This window comes from Nannobrachium achirus (assembly GCF_963921795.1).
Source record: "Nannobrachium achirus genome assembly, chromosome: 3".
Taxonomy (NCBI): Eukaryota; Metazoa; Chordata; class Actinopteri; order Myctophiformes; family Myctophidae; genus Nannobrachium; species Nannobrachium achirus.
Genome location: NC_137812.1, coordinates 49,593,335 through 49,614,886, shown reverse-complemented (window position 1 = coordinate 49,614,886; position 21,552 = coordinate 49,593,335). Strand labels below are relative to the sequence as shown.

General features: G+C 45.3%; 1 protein-coding gene across 1 annotated transcript in view; it reads left to right on the top strand.

The window, feature by feature from the left end:
* Positions 1-1,576: 1,576 nt before the first annotated feature.
* The window catches only part of inpp4b (inositol polyphosphate-4-phosphatase type II B), a gene marked incomplete at both ends in the record, with an annotated part of 343,288 nt that continues 323,312 nt past the window's right edge, over positions 1,577-21,552 (top strand). Inside the window, one exon of the mRNA XM_080722305.1 lies at positions 1,577-1,664. Within this exon, the coding sequence (XP_080578431.1) occupies positions 1,577-1,664 (88 nt within the window). The remainder of the gene's footprint in view (positions 1,665-21,552) is intronic.

The window sequence follows — 21,552 nt, the reverse complement described above, 5'->3', positions numbered from 1 at the left end:
TCTCTTACTGATTAGCTTGACCTTCTTCCCTCTCTTCTGTACAATATGTGATAATAATTGCGACCGTCAGGTCGCAGTTACTATCGAAACCTCCACCGGCTGTCAGTCTGTCTGTCAGTCTGTCAGTCTGTCAGTCAAACGTCACACCACTTTTGCCCTGCTCATATCTCCGCAACCGTTGCCCCGATCCATGCCACGTTTTGCACACACACTCCTTGCCTGCCAAACCACAACCTCACATTCAATTCTCACATGGCCCTCTTCTAGCACTACCATGAGGCCGATTCTTGCAAAACACATTTTTGGACACTGCCCCTACAAATTTTGCCCTAAAATCACACAAATCGGTACACACTTGCTCTACACTCATGTCATCAACATGGATCTGTCCCATTTAGCGCCACCTTCAGGCTGATTCTTTAAAACACATTTTTGGACACTACTCCTACACATTTTGCCCTAAGATCACGCTGCGACCTGACAGTCGCTTATCTCCCGATTAGGGAGTCTTACTGGTGTTCATACACTTGTGTCTGTGTGCGCGCATGCGCGTGTGCACGCATATGTCTCCATCCTTGCACCATATGTATCCGCCAGGATCACCTGCTGCATGGCACTGGCTTCTCCATATGGAGCTCTGCCAACCGATGCTCTTTAATTGTCTCTGATGTTAGGGGGAGAGTGAGAGAAGGGGAGAGAGGGAGGGAAGTTTTTAGAAATCAGAAGGACCCCTGCAGCTGAGTAGTAGTGGTGTGTGTGTGTGTGTGTGTGTGTGTGTGTGTGTGTGTGTGTGTGTGTGTGTGTGTGTGTGTGTGTGTGTGTGTGTGTGTGTGTGTGTGTGTGTGTGTGTGTGTGTGTGTGTGTGTGTGTGGTGGATACAGAGAGCGATGGATAGAGCTATGTATCGCACGTAACATCAATGCTGTCCCGCTTTCTCTTTCATTCCCCAAATCTCTCCCTCACCACTCTTCCCTGCTCTCTCCCCACATCTCTCTCTCTCTCTCTCTCTCTCTCTTTCTTTCTTTCTCTCTCTCTCTCTCTTCATCTCTTTCACTCTCTCTCTGACTCTCTCCCCTTCTATCCATCTCACCATCTTTCCTTGCTTCCATCTAATTCTCTCTCTCTCTCTTCTTGATCTCCCTCCAGCTCCTCTAAAATCCTCCACCCCTCCGCTCCTCCTCTCGATCCCTTCCTCCCCCTCCCCTCCCCTCTCTCTCCCCCTTCATCTCTCTCTCTCCTGTATTAGTTTCGAGAGCCGTCTTTTCCTGCCTGCCCCGCCAGCGCTCTGTGAGGCACAGGGGAGGAGAGAGGGAGAGAGAGGAAAGCGAGCGCAGGAGAAGAGAGCAGATCGCAATCTTGCAAACAGCTCTCTCTCTCTCTGTGTGTGTGTGTGTGTGTGTGAGTGTGTGCGTGCGTGTGTGTGTGTGCGTGTGTGTGTGCAGTGTGTGTGTGCCTCTGTTTTTTGTGGATCTGGTCTCCTCTGCGGGGGAAGCTGGACTGGACGGTGGCATTTCGTGGCGGTGGAGGGAGGAGAGGTGGAGGAGGAGGAGGAGGAGGAGGAGGGAAAGGCAGACAGATGGAGGACGGCATCCAACACCTGGACCACTGCAGGGTGGACATGGAGGAGGCGACTGCCAACCCTGGAGGACTGACTGCTGCTGCTGGTGAGTCTGACGCTGTCTGTCTGTCTGTCTGTCTGTCTGTCTGTCCGTCTATCTGTCCCACTTAGTCTGATGCTGTCTGTCTGTCTGTCTGTCTGTCTGTCTGTCTGTCTGTCTGTCTGTCTGTCTGTCTGTCTGTCTGTCTGTCTGTCCGTCTATCTGTCCCACTGAGTCTGACGCTGTCTGTCTGTCCCTCTGTCTGTCTATCTTTCCCACTGAGGCTGTCTGTCTGTCCCTCTGTCCACCTATCCGTCCCACTGAGGCTGTCTGTGTGTGTGTCTGTCTGAGTTCTTCTGTCTGTCTGTCTAACTGCCTGTCTGTCTGTCTGTCTGTCTGTCTGTCTGTCTGTCTGTCTGTCTGTCTGTCTGTCTGTCTGCCTGCCTGCCTGCCTGCCTGCCTGCCTGACTGCCTGCATGCCTGCCTGTTTGTTTCCATCTACCTACAGTACCATCCAGTGATCCTTCAAACCATTTCTTTGAAGGATCTCTGTCTGACATACACATGTCTCCCATTTTTCTTTGTTTTTCACTGTTCAAGCTGTCTGTCTGTCTGTCTGTCTGTCTGTCTGTCTGTCTGTCTGTCTGTCTGTCTGTCTGTCTGTCTGTCTGTCTGTCTGCCTGCCTGTCTGTCTGTCTAGCATTTTGTCTTCTTGTTTGTTTGCTTTCCTCATGTCTGTCTGCCCTGTTTTTGCTTACCTGCCTGTCTGTCTGTCGTCTCTCTCTCTCTCTCTCTCTCTCTCTCTCTCTCTCTCTCTCTCTCTCTCTCTCTCTCTCTCTCTCTCTCTCTCTCTGTCTCTCTCTCTCTCTTACTTTTTATCAAAGCAATGTGTCTTTCTTTGTGTCAATAGTCAATACCACATCCATCTACTGTAACAGTCTGCACCTCCAAGACTGTCTGTCCACCCACTAGCCTGTCTGCCTCTCTAAAAGTGTGTTTTTGTGACACTCATTGGTCTGTCTAACATATGACCGTCTCACTGTCCAAACTCTATCTGTGTCTATACTGTAGCTGTCAGTCTGTTGATCTAAAAGTCTCTCTGTGGGTGCTGAATATACTGGCTTAAACTCTGTAGATGTATCATATCTCTCTCTCTCTCTCTCTCTCTCTCTCTCTCTCTCTCTAATGAGCTCTGTATCCACATTCACTATCATCTATGTATCTCAGAGTCCCTTTCTTGTGTTATGGCATTCTACTAATTAACCGATCTTGTGCACTAGTTTCTTTCCATTGTGTGTGCAGATGGTTGTTTGAGGTAATGACACCTCTGTTTCTATACATTTGACAGCAATTTGCAGGTTCCGTACTTCTGTACTGCCTCTGCAGGCAATGGTCTTTATTTCCCTTTCTATGTCAGAATGTGCATTTGTACCTTTATGTGTGGGTGTGTGTATGTGTGTGTGGCAATAATGTGCGCTTGTGAAGTGCGTGCCGGCACGCATGGATGAATGAGCAGGTGAGTGAACGAATGAAGTCAATTTATTTTCCCATTATATTATCTCGCTAACGCGTCCCTCATGGGATCATCACGGAGTGATTACAGAACCTTAATTACACATCCCAGTGTAAGCAAAACCTTAATTATGCATCGCATTATAGGTCTGTTTTCCAGCACTGTCAGAAGTTGACTTGATGTACAAGAATGACAAAAGTAAAGACATGCATATCATGTTGAACGTGAACGTTCTGTCAAAGTTATCGTTATCTCAGTATGTCTCTCTCCAGACCACACCCACTGTCTCTCTAGACCACACCCACTGTCTCTCTAGACCACACCCACTGTCTCTCCAGACCACACCCACTGTCTCTACAGACCACACCCACTGTCTCTACAGACCACACCCACTGTCTCTCTAGACCACACCCACTGCATGCCTAGGTCAGTGGTTCTCAACCTTTTCAGGCCGACAAAATAATCCTATTTTAACTGGGGACCCACCCCCCCCCCCCCCCCCCACCCTGACGAGTTGAGGTATTACATTTTGTATAACATGGTTCTACAATATGAAAATAGCAGATCTATATGCTCAAAATAGCAGAGCTACATGCTCACAACGCCTATTTGACAATTTGGCCAATGTTTAATTTGTCATTTAGAGGTATTAAAAAGTCCTTAAATTGCCCACTGGGGGTCCCGAACCACAAGTTGAGAACCACTGGTCTAGGTCACAGCCACTATACGTCTAGGTCACACCCACTGTCTCTCCAGACCACGCCCCTGTAGATATAGGTTACGCCCACTGTGCATCTAGGCCACGCCTACTGTGCATCTAGGTCACTGTCCGATCAGACCGCGGAGACTCTCCCTCTATAGGTCACGCCCTTGGTCCCTCCAGGTCCTATACTGCAGGGGTTTTCAAACTTTTTGGACTCAGGGCACCCCTGTAAATAACTTTTTCATCCACGGCACCCTTGAGTTACACTGTTTATTTTTAGAATCTTACATCATATTTGAGAAATATCCGTTTCCATCAGAACTGACTGAAAATAACGTTATACTTGATGTTTAACCACTTGAACCCCAGCATGCCTATTCTGGTGGGAAGGTTCACCAAAAATAGCCGATCTACAAGCTCACAACGCGTCACGTTGTGACGTGTTGTGATGTGTTGTACAGTTGTACAGTGCAAATCAGGTCTGTTTTAATAAGCATAGTGAAGTGATATTGATGTAGTGATATTGATGAATTCCAAATATTATCAAATTATCTTGCGGCACCCCATGGACTGGCATCACGGCACCCCAGGGTGCCCCGTCACCAACTTTGAAAACCCCTGCTATACTATATAGGATTGAGACTCTATCATACTGTATACTATACAAAGGCAGGTTGTATGCACACAGAAAAGCACAGACTTGTGTTACATGTTGTCCCTTCACGCTTGCCCTATTTCTTGTGTCTCTCCTTGACTGTCCTATCTGGAGGGAGTGGAAACGCCTCCGAAAAATACAATCCTGAGGAACACCTTGCTCCTTTGGTACTCTGTTTATGCACCTTTATTTAACCACTATAAACCCTATAGTATGCTTAGTTGACCGGGTCCCCCAGGGCTCTACATACGGTATATACAAGGTCTGCTCCTTGAGGGGGTTGCAGGGGGTCCCCTGCAAAAAAGGCGATAATTTATTTTCACTATCATTCCATGCCTAAGGAACAAAATGACAGAATATATGACTGTTTTGGTCATGGGTTTCTTCTTCTGCTGCCTGGCCGAGGATTGGCATCTGTCTCGGGGGAGAGAGGCTCCCCTGGGGCAGTGTCCAGGTACGCTAGGTTAGCCTTCTTATGTGTGCTGTTCAAATGGACTTTTAGATTTGTGTTTTTTTTTCCCCTTATCCGCCGTATTATCATTTTCTTATCTGAAACACAGGCATATTCAAAGTAATCCCAGATGGGACTCTGCCCTTTCTTCCAACTTTCGAAACCACCATGATACCAGGTTCTGTATTTTGGCGGTGTCATTTACCTTGTCAAGGTACGCTAGGTTAGCCTTCTTAACAATTTTGCTGCCATTTTAAACATAGCTGTACTAAGCAGCTGCCAAATTGTCCTTACCTTTTAACGTGGGCACGCGCACGCATCGTGCACAATCTGTGCGCGACTCATCTAGTAGACGTGTAGACTCGGTGACAGCTTTCGAATAAAAAAAACCCCATTGAAATAGACATATCCGTTGCCACGCTGTATCCCTGCTTATCCGCCAGTGTTTACATGAAAAAACATTGGAAAAAGCCAGCTGTGCGCTATGGTAACACGTGGACACGTTCGCGCACATAGCAGACGATATGTGCGCAGATCATATGCCAGGCGGGTAGAGGAATCAAACAGCTACAAAATAAAAATAAAAACGCGTGAAAAAATACCATTCTATGGCCATGCAGTCAGCTCACTTGTTTACAATGAAAAGCTATGCGAACGGAGCTGCGATTGGACGTCAGACCGGATATGGAAACCTAGATCCGGTCCAAACGGGAAATACGACCGGATACAGTTAGGGGGCGGGCCTAAAGTGTCCGTGTGGTACAGCGGGAAATCTCAGGTTTCGACGGGGATCACAGAGTATGAGTTAATACGCTGTTCAAATGGACTTTTAGATTTTAGATTAGTTTTAATTATTTTTTTAAAGCCTAGTTTTTATTTTTTATTTCAGTTAACAACAATGTTTTTCCATTCTAGTTTTCGTTTTTTCGTTAATAATAATAATAAAACTTTATTTGTATAGCACCTTTCATGACATGAAATGCAGCTCAAAGTGCTTTACAGAGCATAAAATGAAGCACACGTGCTTAACAGAGAAAAAGTAAAATAGAAATAAAAAATACATAAAAAAGAGATAAGTAAAATGATTACAATAAAGCAAGAAAAAATAAAAGCATAGAACATTGAAGAACAATTTCAGAGCCGTGCGGACGTCAATAGCAGCATAGGGATTAAAAAATTTAGCTAAAAGCAAGAGTAAAGAAATAGGTCTTGAGCTGTGCTTTAAAGCTATCCACCGAGGCTGCCTGTCTTAGGTGTAGTGGTAGTTTATTCCAAGCTGTCGGTCCATAGAAGCAGAAAGCTGCTTCACCATATTTTTTATATGTCATTGTTGGCACCTCAAGTAGGTCTGCACTAGAGGACCTGAGTGGGCGGGTTGGAACATATCTATGCAGGCAGTTATAGAGGTACGAAGGTGCCAGACCATTTAGAGCTTTATAAACAAGTAAAAGAATTTTAAAATCAATCCTAAAAACAACCGGGAGCCAGTGTAGCGACGCTAAAACTGGAGTAATATGTTCTCTTATCTTAGTTTTTGTTAAAACTCTGGCTGCTGCATTTTGAACAAGTTGTAATCTGTCAGTTGTTTTCTTTGGCAGACCAGAGAGAAGTGCGTTGCAGTAATCAAGCCGAGAGAAAACAAAAGCGTGGATCAGCGTTTTTGCATCGTTCAGCGACAGATAGGCTCTAATTCGCGCAATATTTCTAAGGTGAAAGAAGGCAATCTTCGTGACATGATTAATGTGTGTATTAAAATTTAATTCAGCATCAATGATCACCCCCAGGTTCTTAACAGAGGTGTTATTTTCTTTAGCCAGGTTACCAAGTCTATTTATTATTGATTCTCTCTGGGCAGTAGAACCTATTATGAGAACTTCTGTCTTGTCCTCATTTAGCTTGAGAAAGTTCTCACTCATCCAGCATTTTATGCTGGACACGCACGTCAGCAATGGGTCTAGAGCACAGGGGTCGTCCGTAGCCACCGAAAGGTACAACTGGGTGTCATCAGCATAGAAATGGAAATTCACACCGTGAGCGGAAATAAGTTCTCCCAGCGGCAGTATATAGAGGGAGAATAATAAAGGACCAAGAATCGAGCCCTGTGGAATACCAGAGCAGATGTTGTGTTTGTTTGACTCGAAGTCAGCTAGATTAACAGAGTAGCTTCTGCCTGTCAGATAAGAGCAAAACCAGGACAGAGCTGTACCTGACAGTCCTACCCAGTGTTCGAGACGTTGTATTAGAATTGTATGGTCAATTGTGTCAAAAGCCGCCGATTGGTCCAGCAGTAGGAGAACGGACACATCTTTGTTATCAGCAGCCACCCTAAGATCATTAATAACTTTTAAAAGTGCAGTTTCTGTGCTGTGTCCTTTCCTGAAGCCGGATTGGAATTTGTTGTGCACCTTATTGTTCTGCAGAAACACATCCAATTGATGAAAGATAATTTTTTCTAGGACCTTGCCCAGAAAAGGCAAATTAGAGATGGGTCGATAATTATCCAGCACGGACGGGTCAAGGTTGGGTTTTTTGAGTAAGGGTTTAACTACAGCCGTTTTCAGTGAGTCTGGAAAGACACCTGATTGTATAGAGCTGTTTACTATTTTTAGGATATCTTCAATAACACAGTCTACAACCTCTTTAAGAAACGGCGTGGGTATTGCATCCAGCGAGCAAGAAGACGATGTCATTTGCGATATGGTTTTACGAAGTTCCTCTTCATCAATTGCACAAAATGATACTAGGCTCCCCCTAGATTTATCGATGCTTTTACACATGGCACCATTAACCGCATTTGCATTTGTGACAGTATTATTCGTAATACCAGCTCGAATGTTAACAATTTTGTTGTCAAAGAAGGATGCAAACTCATTACACTTTGCTTTAGAGGCAGGGAGTGACTGCTTGTAGGACTGGGGGGGGGTTTAAAAGGCGTTCAATGGTAGAGAATAAGACCCTAGCATTGTTCTTATTCTCATTAATAATTCCGGAAAAATAGGCCTGCCTAGCCAGACGCATGGTTTTATTATAGGTGGCTGTTGACGCCTTAAATATCTGTAGGTGGATAGTTAATTTATTTTTTCTCCAAGCTCGCTCTGCTCTGCGGCATTGTTTTTTGAGTGAACGTATATGATCGTTTATCCAGGGTGTTACTTTGGAATTATATTTCTTTTTAGTTTTCATAGGAGCCACTATATCCAGAGCTGACTCCAATTTAAGATTAAAACGTTGAACCATATCATTTACTGAGGGAATATCAGGAAGGCGGGGTGCACACGCAAGAAGGCTGGCAAACTCTTCTGCTGCCGAGGAACCGAAAAATCTCTTTTTTATAGTATATTCTCTATTGTTTTTTTCTAGATCAGAGACAGTCATATTAAAACACAGTAAATAGTGGTCTGATAAATCAGGCTTAGCGATAATCCTGTCCATAGAAATATTTAGCCCTTTAGAGATCACAAGATCAAGGGTGTGGCCTTGATTGTGGGTTGGCCCGGTAACATGCTGATCAAAATCAAGGGAATGCAGTAACTGTAAGAAACTCATAGCTGTAAGATCAGTAACAGTGTCCACATGCAAGTTAGTATCACCAGCAATAAGGGTTCTCTCATAGTCCGTGGAACAGATAGATAGAAGTTCAGATATTTCTGTAAGAAATAAGGCTTTGCTACATTTTGGTGGGCGATATATCGTAATCATTAGAACAGAGGATTGACTCTCAAATAAGTTAGCTTGATATTCAAAGGATGAAAAACTTCCAAAGGACAGGCACTTGAATTTAAAAATGTCAGAGAAAATGTATGCCAAGCCTCCGCCTCTTTTTCCTTCGCGCACTGATTGAATAAAGTGATAGTTTGGTGGGCAGGCGACGCCAAGTGCAAAAGCTCCATCGTTGCCCAGCCATGTCTCTGTTAAAAAGATTATATCTAATTTCTCTTCACAGATTATATCATTTACAGAGGAGGATTTGTTTAAAAGTGACCTGATGTTAAAAAGTGCCAGGTTTATTTTATGACATTTTACTGTACTATAGCCCCTACAGGGAATGTAAGTTAAATTAGCAGAGCCACTGCTTATCCTGGACTCTCTATTTGAAATTACAGTAGAAATGTTGTGAGCCTGCTTAATAAAAGCGCTTGAAGGAGCATCGGGTCCAGATACGTTAGTTGCTGGGTATAATGGACCCAGCTGACATCAACGGCTAAACGTATTGTCCAGCTGGGAGGCCTGGGTCTTCTGTCGTTGTGGTCGTGGAGGGATGGGTGGGGGCGAAAACACCCAGGCCACAGATTTCTGGGGCACGGCCGGGGCAATTTCAGGCGTTTTCAGGGATGGTGGTTGTGGTGCCGGGCGTTTGTCCTGTGGTGGTTGTGCCGCCGGGCCATTGACCGTGTGTCTGGCCGGGGTCATTTTTAACGCAGTGTTAATGAGTTCATTCATTCCATTAGTTTTAATTTACTATAATAACCTTGACACACACACACACGCACGCACGCACGCACGCACGCACGCACGCACGCACGCACGCACGCACGCACGCACACACACACACTCTCACACTCTCTCTCTCTCTCTCTCACACACACACACACACACACACACACACACACACACACACACACACACACACACACACACATACACACACACTGTATATGTGAGAGTGCGGTCTAGCCAACACCAACTCGGGACTCCTGAAACGCTGCCCTCCATATTTGCCTATCAAGCAGTGCGCTGCCAGCCTCATCCTTCTCATCCTCTCTCTGACTTTGTCTGTGACCTGTGATCAGTCCCTGTATAGAGGACCACATTTCTGATGTGGTCCATGCATGTGACATCTACTGCCATTCGTAGCATTCTTGTGTAAACTCCATCCAGGGCCCTTTCCTTTTGTGCCGTGAGGGTCCATCCCACTTAGCAATTTGAGGTATAAATCGCGTTCAGATGACGTTCTAGCCTAAACCGTCCGTTCAGGCTAAAACCGGTCTTTTCTAGGTTTAAGGAACGTTTATTCAACGTCCTGACTTAAACCAGGCGTTGTTTCAACGTCATTTAAACGGCTACATTTAGCCGTTAACGGCCGGCGAAAGTAGTGAAAAATGATGGCAGCCAGCAGGATTTTAAATCACAATTTCTTGCTTCTGAGAACCGCAACTGATCGAATTTGTAATGCATTCAAGCGCTGTCAGTATTTGACATAGGGAACCGACGGGGTTTGAACTCAGGATCTCTTGGCAATAAGGCCTGTACGCTACCGCTGGACCACGGCAAATGCTTGAATTTGTAATGTGTTCCAGCGCTATTAGTAGTTGACATATTGCCCCCCGCTGTTCGTTTCGGGTTAGTGCAATTTATTGTTTGTTGTAAACGCAAACTAACTTCATGAATAGCTATTAAAATGATTTTATTTAATCAAAATTCATTGAATAATAGTGGGGGCAGGGGTTTGGGGAGACAGCTGTGTGTTTGTGTGTGTTGCTGTCAGAATGAATTATGTAACTCAGAGAAGTATAATATACTGTCCCGAGCAGCGCCACGGCATTAAATGCCTTTATTTATTATACACTTTTAGAATTTTTCAAAGAATTTACTAAACGGCTTCTAGACGTCTAAAAGCTAGAAAACTGCTCAGTGGATGCAAACTGCCAGTATTAAGGTATAACCGGGAGATCTAATCATTTCAACCTATACTGTTGGCATCCGATAATGAACAACATGATAAAAATGTAAAAATATGTTATGGTCTAAAAATCTTTTTCATCCAAACGTTGATATATTGTTCAACTGGAAACGTCAAATGACGGCTAAAACGAAACTATAGTATATAGTGATCATTAGCTCTTAAAATTACTTTAGTCCAATATTTGAAAATCAGGTGTGCAAATTAAAGGTGTTTTTAATCAACAAGTATGGAATAATGGAGTAAATGCAATCGGCTAGAATCGGTCTATATAAAGACGTAATCTAGCCCGTAATCTTGAAATTCCGGCTAAGCAAAAACCAGATGTCTATATTGGGTCTTGTGCTCAGTGGGATGTTTCTTATACCATATCTGATTTGCACTCTGCCCTCATCCCAGGGAATTCCTTCAGGGCCTCCTCTGTGTCATTGATTGTGAGTCTCAGCGCATGGTCCATCGCTATAATGAACAGGAAGGGGGCCAGAGGGTCACCCTGTAGGACACTTGCTAGGATCTCAAAGTCTTTGGTGTCACCGTTGTGGGTTTGAACCTTGGCTCAAATCTGGCAGTAGCTTGTCTCTGTCATCTGAACCATCTTCTCAGGAACTCCGTAGGCCAGGAGAATGTTCATGAGTTTCCTGCGGTGGATGGTGGAAAAAGCCTTTTGGAAGTCATTGAAGGTAACAGGTTCTGGCTGACAGGTTCTGCTCCACTCCTTCCAGTATCCTCCTCAGCACCAGTATCTGCCCGTCTGTTGTTTGCTCCGGGCGGAAGCAGCTCTGTGTTCGTCTTAGACCTAAGAAGGGTCTAAGACGATTGAGGATCTTCCGGTCAGCTTTCTTGGTAACTTGTGAGCTCAGGCTGATGCCCCGGTACAGTAGTTGTAGTCGTCTTGGTGTTAAAGTTTCACATTTGTTTGGCCCCTTTATGGATTGTGAAGTCAGTTTTGACTCTGTGTTGTTTAGAGTACAGGTTCTGGGTTCTCAAACTTTTTTATACCAGCTCCCATTTAAGGAGGATATATTTGCAGACAGCGCAGTTGATTTATAATTCAGTTGAATTAAAGCATATATTTAAAAATAAAGCATTCATTGGCAGCCTTGAATAAGAACATCAACATGCATTTACAACTCTGTGATTTCTGCTAATATTGTGTCTTATCAATGTAGTTGGAATGCTACAGAAAATCGTTTCTGTACACCTTTGTAAATGGAAGCATATAATATATGCTTTTTTATTATAGAATATATCTGTTGCTAACCTAAAAAAAAAAGAAGAAGAAAAAAAACATGGCATAATAATAGCCAAGCATAACGCGTCCTGTGAATGCTTGGCCAATGGGACCCTGCGCATACTGTACAACACACTTTGAGACTTTTGTGCCGAGATGTAGGCCATATTTAGGCCAGATGTACTGTAGGCCAGGGGTTCCCAAACTGTTTTGTCTCAGGGCACCCCATGAATATTGTTTTAATCCGAGGCACCCCTAAATTATAATTCTCACGCCCAGCATCTTATAATTATAGCATATCGTCGTTGTCGGGTGGAAACCTTGTATGTCCAAAACCATTTGTTTTGTATTTATCATCTATAAAATGTACTAAACTAGTGAAAACAGCAGATCTACAAGCACACAACATCGCGAGGCGTTGTGTGCTTGTAGATCGGCTGTTTTCACTAGTTTTGTGCGACAGAGGTTTCTGCCTGACAGTGACGATATTTTAGTGATTATGTTGCGAGGAAAACGTTGAGATAGCCATTTTGTTTAGAATTGACTGAAAATTATACTAAAAGTGTCCAAATAAATTCCAAATATTATTAAATGATCTCGCGGCACCCCTTGACTGCCGTCGCGGCACCCCAGGGTGCCCCGTCACCCACTTTGAAAACCCCTGCTGTAGGCCACGCTTCAGTTTACTTTAGGGCCCGGAAATGTTTGGGAAACTGGACAAAGCCAGATGTTGGAGCTTAGAGTAATCTTTGACCTAGTGGAGATAACAATAGGAATAGATGGATAGATGAATAGATAGACAGAAAGATAGAAAGTTTTAAGTCTATTTTATACTCTGCAGTACGACAGTGTCACTAGTTATTTTCGGCTAGTGACACCGTTGCGCGATAGAGTAGCCTATATTAAGCTTTAGCCTCGTACTCTCTTCCTAGTTGTTCCACAGAGATTCCTTGTACTAATGTCAGGTTGATTGTAGGTTAGTAGACTAAAAAATGGTTGCATGAGGTTTGATACATTAGCACATTGGTGCTGCAGCCTTCAGTTTTGGGGCCACAGAAGATATATAAATAGATTGGCTCCTGCGAGAAGAAGTTTGGCAAGTACGGTGGGAAAGACTGTCAAAAAGCCTGAACTTCAACATAGGTTTAGCTCCTGGCTTCACCAAATCATTGCAGTGTTTGTGTAAGCATGTGCTTCTCTGTCTGTGTGTGTATGTGTCTGTATATTTCTGTCATTGTATCTCTTTCTGTGGGTCTGTGCATGTAGCCGGGCAGATAACAGAAATAATCATTCACTTGCGGATACAAGCACCAAAATTGGCACACATACTCCTTAGGGATTGCTCTTTTCATAAAACCATCTGGCCAAATCAAATTTCAAGATGGCGGCCATTTTTCAAGATGGCCGCCATAAAATACCATAGACCTGTCCTATTTGAATGATCTTGGTGTCAAATCATACATTTTTCACTATGTAGAATCCAAATTTGGACCCATGGACTTACTCACTGGCTTCCTTGTACCATATATCAGTCCCGGAATCCTAATATTCTGCTAAATTAGAGGTTTGTGTTATGTCTGACTCGGATAAAATGGGTGGTAGTGTATATCTTAGTATTGTTAGAGGTTTATAGTGTGTGTGTATGTGTGTGTGTGTGTGTGTGTGTGTGTGTGTGGGGGGAGGGGGGTAATGTAGTAATGTAGTAACTCAACAGAGCGGATTTCAATGCACAGCGGCTGACGCGGCTAAAATGCATGGTAGATATAATAGCGCCGTGGGATCACTCTTTGTCTAGTCTCTATTCTTCGACCTTTTCGACTTGGGTAACCCTGCCAGGAGTACAGGAGTACAAGACTCCTGCCGACATAGCTCTGGGGGTCATGGAGACACGCAAACTGCCTCACCACGATAAGGTGATGATCCCGTCGAGGCAGGAGGTAGTTTTTTTTTTGTCTTTTCTTTTTTCTTTTTTTCTAGGGCCTAGGCAGTATAGTACAATAGTATAGTAGGCCTAGACTACAACGCTTCTAAACCTCGCACCTGCAGCTGCACAGTGCCGTGCAGGTCAGACCAAAGTGGTAGCATTTGCATCGACTGCAGCATTCCAACTTGCATCCACACTTGGTCAGCTGCTGGCAACTCTCTGCAATGGGTGGGAGCTCAGTCCAATCAATCTGCCACAGATCTCCTTTCTTGGTCCAGCCCCAGTTGTCAGGAGTCTGCATTTCTGGTTGACATACTGTTGACTGACTCCAGATGCAGGCCGCTTGATAGGAAGCGCGCTTCACATGTTGCTTCAGTGCTGCTTGCGTTGGAGGAATGGCTTCGTATGGCCTCTGCTTCCGAGCAAACAAGTCCAACCTCGCATCATTGACACCTTCAGCTGTGCTGGATCGGTCGTACATCATGACCACAAACTTCTCCAAGGTTTTCAGGTCTTCATCATCCACTACAGGTGGGTAATGGCTGAGTTTGCTGAAGACACCAGAAGCCTCATCACAAACATTCCAGGTTTGCCACGCAGACTTCTTCCCCTTTACGCGGAATGCTGAAACAACATCGCAGCCAGTGAAGGCATGGAAGAAGAGCATCCCTTTGCTCTTTTCTGCAAGAGTGCAACACAGTTCATGAACAGAATCCACTTTAAGTTCTGTCTTTGGCCAAAGGCAACCCACTGCCCAGCCCTGAGGCTCATAGGGCAGGAGTCTATGTCCTGTTTCTGTGAGGCTGCTTGATGTACATTAAGTACCCCTAGTGGACATGATAATAGTTTGTCACAGGGACATACCCCAATCCAGCCTTTGATGCTGAGGTCATAGATTCAAGATGTATGACAAGGTCCATATATGGAGTTCCCTGATGTCTTCAATATTAAGCCCATATCTAACAGGACTTCATATGGGAATGCCCATATATGGAGGCCACATTGGCCACATACCGGTACCACACTAACATAATCCATATACCGGTATGGCCAAGACAGATGGCCAAGACAGCCCATATCTGTGTGACTGGTTCTACAGACAGGGATCTCCATGTATGGGCATAAAAGGGTATGTTGTCAGTTGTCATGGACATCATAGTACTTTCACATAACAAATAACTGAGTAAGCATGCATGTTTGGGCTCTCACAGCATATCTCCATATACAGTACATGGACCTCCATATATGGGTACCAGGGGGTCTCCATATATGGGTAAACAGCCGTTTGGATGGCCCCCTGTAGTAACGCTGAGGACACCTGGGGGTCCCGGACCCTGTGGAAGACCCCTGGTATTAGCTACAGAGCCCAGGTACAGGTACAAAAGCTTTTATGCTTCAAGTATGATCTAATTGTTCTGGAGCAGGAGCAGAGCAAGGACTGTACTGAGATAGGCTCAGGGGTCATTCCGGGGGTCCCAGGTGAGGAGAGACCCCCACCAAAAGTCATAAAGGTTATTCTGGCTGCTTCAAAATTGCAATATATGAACTTAGAATGTTTTAAAACCTTCAAAACAACTCTAATATTATGAGAATTGGACATTAACTGGCTGACATACTGTTCTGCGAGGTCCTAACATAGATGACCCCCCAGAAAGGGGGCTGGGGTCAGGAAAATCTGACACCCATCATTTTCTGACAGTTTGGTCCCTATAAAAGCCAAAGCAGTAAAAAAATACATTTTAGCAAAGAAATCCTTAGAAGTACACTTCTTATCACACTAGGTAGTAACTCCGAGGACCCCCAGGGGTCCCGAAGCCCCTGTGGAAGACCCCTGGTATTTGTTACTACTTTTTTTTTGTTTTCAGAAAAAAAGTTTATGCTTCAATTATGATCTAATATGACATTGTTCTGGAGCAGGAGCAGAGCGAGTACTGAGAAAGGCTCAGGGGTCCATCTGGGGGGTCCCAGGTGAGGAAAGACCCCAACCAAAAGTCAGAAAGCTTATTCTGGCTGCTTCAAAAGTGTAATAAATGAACTGAAAATTTAAAAACCTACAAAACAACCCTAATATTAAGAAAATTGGACATTAACTGGCTGGCGTACTGTTCTGGCATGCAGGTCCCAAACTAGATGACCCCCAGAAAGGGGGTGGGGGTCCGGAAAAGTTGACACCCATCATTTTCTCATAGTTTGGACTCTATAGAACCAGGATCTGCAAAAAGATCAATTTTAGCACAAAAATCCTTCGGGAGCTGTTTTTTGGACGCATCGCACCACACTATTAGCAGAATATTAGGATTCCGGGACTGATATATGGTACAAGGAAGCCATTGAGTAAGTCCATGGGTCCAAATTTGGATTCTACATAGTGATAAATGTATGATTTGACACCAAAATTATTCAAATAGGACAAGTCTATGGGATTTTATTGCGGAATGCAAGATTACTGTATATTCAATGGCGGCCATCATGAAAATTGGCCGCCATCTTGATTTTTTTTTTTGGCCAGATGGTTTTCTGAAAAGAGCAATGCCTAAGGAGTATGTGTGCCAATTTTGGTGCTTGTATCCGCAAGTGAACGATTCACCTGTAATATGCACTTTATCTGCCTCGCTAATGTGCCCAATATCTATCACTGTATCTCACGCTGTGTGTGTGTGTGTGTGTGTGTGTGTGTGTGTGTGTGTGTGTGTGTGTGTGTGTGTGTGTGTGTGTGTGTGTGTGTGTGTGTGTGTGTGTGTGTGTGTGTGTGTGTGTGCGCGTGCGCGCGTGCGTGTGCGTCTGAGTCTGTATGTGAAAGAAGAAGAGAGTATTTCTATATCTCTCTGTGCATGTGTATCTGTGACCGTGCTGTGAGTTTGCATCTGTGTCACTGACATCTGGGTGTATGTGGATTTGCATGTGTCTCTCTGCTTGCTCCTGTGCGCGTTTGACACTACTTGGGGGATCTCATGTGGCCCAAACCTGTTGTCAGTGATGAGCTCTGACAGAGGCAGACAAGGTGTCCCAGTGCCCATCACAACAGCAGCAATGCTAATGAGATTAGCTGGCATCTGTGATGCCACCAATGGCCCTACACTCTAGGGTTAATACGTTCACTCTATCGAAAGGACCCGGTATGCAGCATCGGGGTAATCGTGTGAATTGGCATGCAAGCTTACAGTAGTCGTCCGCCCCCCATGGGAAGAGCTGCTGAATGGAGTTGGACCAAGAAAAGGAATGAAGGCTTATTTCATTTGAAGCTTTGCCAGCGCTGGGGCTCAGAATACACCCACTCCTGCACAGACCCATGCATAGGAGTGCATCCACTAACAACCATTCAGGTACACACCCATGAATATCATAGGCAGGCAGATGCAAGCCTTATGCATGCACACACTCACATATAGTACAGGTGCATGTGAACACACGAGAACATATATAAATATGCACATATGTACTGTGCATATACAAACCCTACCTCTGTGTGACTTGGTATTGGTATTTGAGAAGGTGTGGGAGTGTAGCGGTCGTGACAAACAGCTCACTCTGTCTGTCAAGCATCCTGAAAGAGAGAAAATACATAATTACCATGTTTTGTACAGCACCAGAGACGAGCTCGACAACCACACATTACGAGTCACCAGGTGAATTTGTTTATCTCTCTTATTGTGGCAGATGAACTAAAGCTCTCATTTCAGATAAAGTTAGGGGGAATAAAACACCTTTTAGTGGGTCAGAGGTGATATTGTCATTGTGATTATTCTTTTTTCATTCATATACTTTTTTTTATTTTTTAGCATGCATGTCACCAAAGGTGACACGACTTATTTGACTTCAAGAAACTCCCACGTGCCTGTATCTCGCACATTAAAATGTTATTACAGTGTTTTTTCAGAGATTGATTGCCATATCTGACAGACCACCTGTGCTGTGTCTTATTGGAACGTTTTAATCTCTCACGACAGATTCAGACATTTTATTTAGCCAGATTGGAAAGTTTTAAATGTAAATAGTAATACACCACCAACATATGTTTGGTGGGGGTGGGCCTATATGGTCCCATCCTACACAGCTGTCATCAGCAATGCTCAGGCATCCATGATTTACTGCTCAGAGGATTCATGCTTGACATTGCAAAACCGCCGTGATGCTATACTTGGCACTGCCTCATTTCATATTTCATACTTTATTACATTATTAAAAAGATAACAGACAGTCCACTCACATTTTGTATATACATTTTCTTGTCCTGACCATCTGAGTGACCTTGTGGTTAGAGTGTGATGATCGAGTGACTAAGATCGGGAGATCAGGGTTCGATCCCTGGCAGAGTCATACCAAAAGCTATAAAAATGGTACCCTATGCTTCCTTGCTTGGCACCCAGCATCAAGGGTTGGATTGGGGGTAAGTCCCTGCATACTAGTGTGATATCCAGAGGGTGTACTTGTACATCAGGCTGCCTCATGCTACAGAAACGGGAGAAAGGCTCCTGATGTATGGACCAAATGGCTATGGAACCATTGGTTCCCAAGGCTACTTACTTAGGTTCTTGTCTTCATTGCGACAGATGGTATACCGTACATTTGAGAGATAGACAACAAAGGAGAGGCAATGGAGCAGACGTCGTAAAATCATGTTAATTTAACTCTGAGAGTACTAAATGGAACCAAATGGAATTTGGTTCTATTAGTACAGTCTCTGGTGAAGTATCTGGCTGGATTCAATCCTTAGCCAGTAGTGTGCCACATTTGTTCATGGAGGTGTGTACTGTATCTTGACCAGTTAAATATACAGTATACTGTACTAAGTTGATTGGGGTCCCCTATATATATTTGGTCTACACCGAATCTGTAGACTGAAAGTAGCTGCTCTACAAACCTCACAATGCGCTGCAACACAATTTGCTGTGAGCTTGTTGTACACACTTGTTTCACTGAATGGTATAGGGTTCATGTTTTTAAACCTTATGCTAACCCACTCCTTGTACTGTTCATTTAGGACCCCTAGTGGTGCTGGTCGTCTCTCCTACCAGGAAATGAATTGTTTGCACCTGGTGTCCCACATGTGATGAGACTGCTAGAACAAGACCCCCTGGCCTATACTGCATCAATGAGTCTCCGTGTTTTAACCCTGCATGCTCTCTCTCCTGTATGACGCGTGGCATCGGTCATAGGACCTCGTCGGTGCGCTTGACTGATTCACAACACTTCATTAAACACAGGCAACAAAAGCCATCTCTCCCCTCTCAGACTCCAGGGGCAGTAATGTGACAATAACTCACTCTCCCATTCAGCACCACTTACCCTAATAGGAGACCCGTTTGTGCAAACATCAATCGAATTAGAAGGTGTCTTAAGAGCCCAGGCTGCCAGAGTGTGTGTGTGTGTGTGTGTGTGTGTGTGTGTGTGTGTGTGTGTGTGTGTGTGTGTGTGTGTGTGTGTGTGCGTGTGCGTGTGCGTGTGTGCGTGTGCGTGCATGTGTGTGTGATTGAATTGCTCAACGGGAAGTTCAGGTTGTTTTGGCAAGTGAAGTGAGGGAGAAAGTTTTGGTGATGAGGAGATACTGTAGACAACAACAGAAAGAAAGAGAGAGAAAGATGGGAAGGAAAGATGGAGATATGTTTACTGTCAATATTCCAGGATGACCTCCCACTTGGGTAATGACGCCCCCTGGCGATCATTCAGAGAAACTACTTCAGCTCCCGTACTAACGTAGGTAGGAAGGGCCTGTCACTCAAACCGGAGTGACTCGCCTCCAGGCTATATAAGCCCCCGGAGGCGGAAGTAACATCCTCTTTTCACTCTCTGCGATATCACATTCAGATAAGTTGAAACTCAGCCTTTGTATTTTATTCTTCGCGCATTAGCCTAAAGCGGTGGCATTGGAGTCGCCCACCGGCGAGTGTAGAATTATACCCGTACTTAAGAATAATTATTCTTGTCCCGTCCTAAACCGACGGTTTTCTTTTCTATAACAAAGAAATTTACCACCTCACCAGCGGAGTCTCGATTGGCGAGGTGGTTTCCCGCAAGTCGATCACGACAGACGCCAGTCTCAGTGGATGGGGAGCCACTTTCGAGGGGCGCACAGCGCAGGGGCTTTGGCCTCTGGAGATGAGGGGTCGTCACATCAACTATTTGGAGTTGATGGCTATACTCCTGGCGCTCAAGCATTTCGAGCCTTGGATTTTGCATTGTCACGTCCTGGTCAGGACAGACAATACGACGGCCATGTTTTATGTCAACAAACAGGGGGGCCTGTCGTCGTTGCCACTGGACCGTCTGGCTCGAGAATTGACGGTTTGGTGCTTGTCGCGCCTCAAGTCGATCAGGGCCTTACACGTCCCAGGTCTCCTCAAAAGCGGAGCAGATCTCCTGTCCAGGGGAGGTCCTCGCTACGAGGATTGGTCTCTCCACCCCAGGGTGGCGAGCCAGATTTTTCGCAAGTTCGGTCAGCCAGTGGCGGACCTGTTTGCGTCAGCGGAGAATACGAAGTGTCCGTTGTTCTTCGCGGTGAAGGGCAGTCCTCCCTTGGGGTTGGACGCCTTAGCGCACACGTGGCCGAGAGGTCTACTGTACGCGTTTCCCCCCTTCGACTTAATCCGACCCACTCTGGAGAGAGTCAGGAGGTTCGGTCTGGAGATGCTCCTGGTGGCTCCCTACAAGGGCACGTGGAGATCGGCGATCGCCCCTCTCCTTTGCGAACCGGGTTGGCAGCTGCCTCAGTGCAGGGACCTGTTGAGTCAGGCCAGGGGGGAGATCTTCCACCAAGACCTGCAGGTCCTAGACCTGTGGGTTTGGCACGTGAAAGGTTAAACCTGCTGGCAGCCGGTTTTTCTTCTGAAGTGGTTGCTACCATTCAGAGTGCTAAGGCGCCCTCTACGAGGGCGTCTTATGATGGAAGGTGGAATGCCTTTGAGGACTGGTGTGAGTCGCGTGTTCCACCTGTGGTGGCTCATGTGGCGTCAGCCCAGGAAATTCTGGAATTTATGCAGAACCGCTTGAAAAGTGGTCTGGCATTTTCTACCCTTAGGGGGTATTTGGCGGCTATTAATGCCTGTCACCTGGGGGTGGCGGGCAAGGCACCTTCTAAAAGTCCCGGAGGTCATCAAGTTCATGCAAGGAGTTGAACGTTTGAGGCCGGTGACTAGGTCTTTGTTCCCAGTTTGGGATCTGCAGGTGGTTCTAGGGGGCCTATGTCGGGCTCCCTTTGAGCCGCTTGTAGGGATGCCTTTGAAACTTTTGAGTTTCAAGACGGCTCTTTTGCTGGCTTTGGCCACGGCTAAAAGAGTTGGTGACCTGCAAGCTCTCTCGGTGTCTGCGGAGTGCATGCAGTTTATGAACAATGATCTCAAGGTGTTGCTCAAGCCTCATCTTAAGTTTGTTCCTAAGAACATGGTGGTTCCTAAGGAGCCTGTTGTTCTTCTGGCTTTTCATCCTCCTCCGTTTGTCTCGGTGGAGGATGAACGGCTGAATTGCCTTTGTCCTGTCAGGGCATTGAAGGCCTACTGTGACAGGACTGCTGGTTCTAGAGCTTCTTCTCAGCTCTTCGTGGAAATGGGCAATGTTCTTGTCAGAAAGCCGGTGTCTAGACCCACTCTTTCGAGGTGGATTGTGGATGTTATTAGGCTGGCTTACTCTAGTGCGGGTGTGGAAGTGCCGGCGGCACTTAAAGCCCATAGCACTAGAGGTGTGGCTACTTCGTGGGCACTGGCAAAGGGAGTCTCCGTTCAGGAGATTTGTGTTTCGGCGAATTGGTCTTCGCCTTCTACCTTTGCAGCCTACTATCACCTGGATATCGAATCCTCTTCGCTA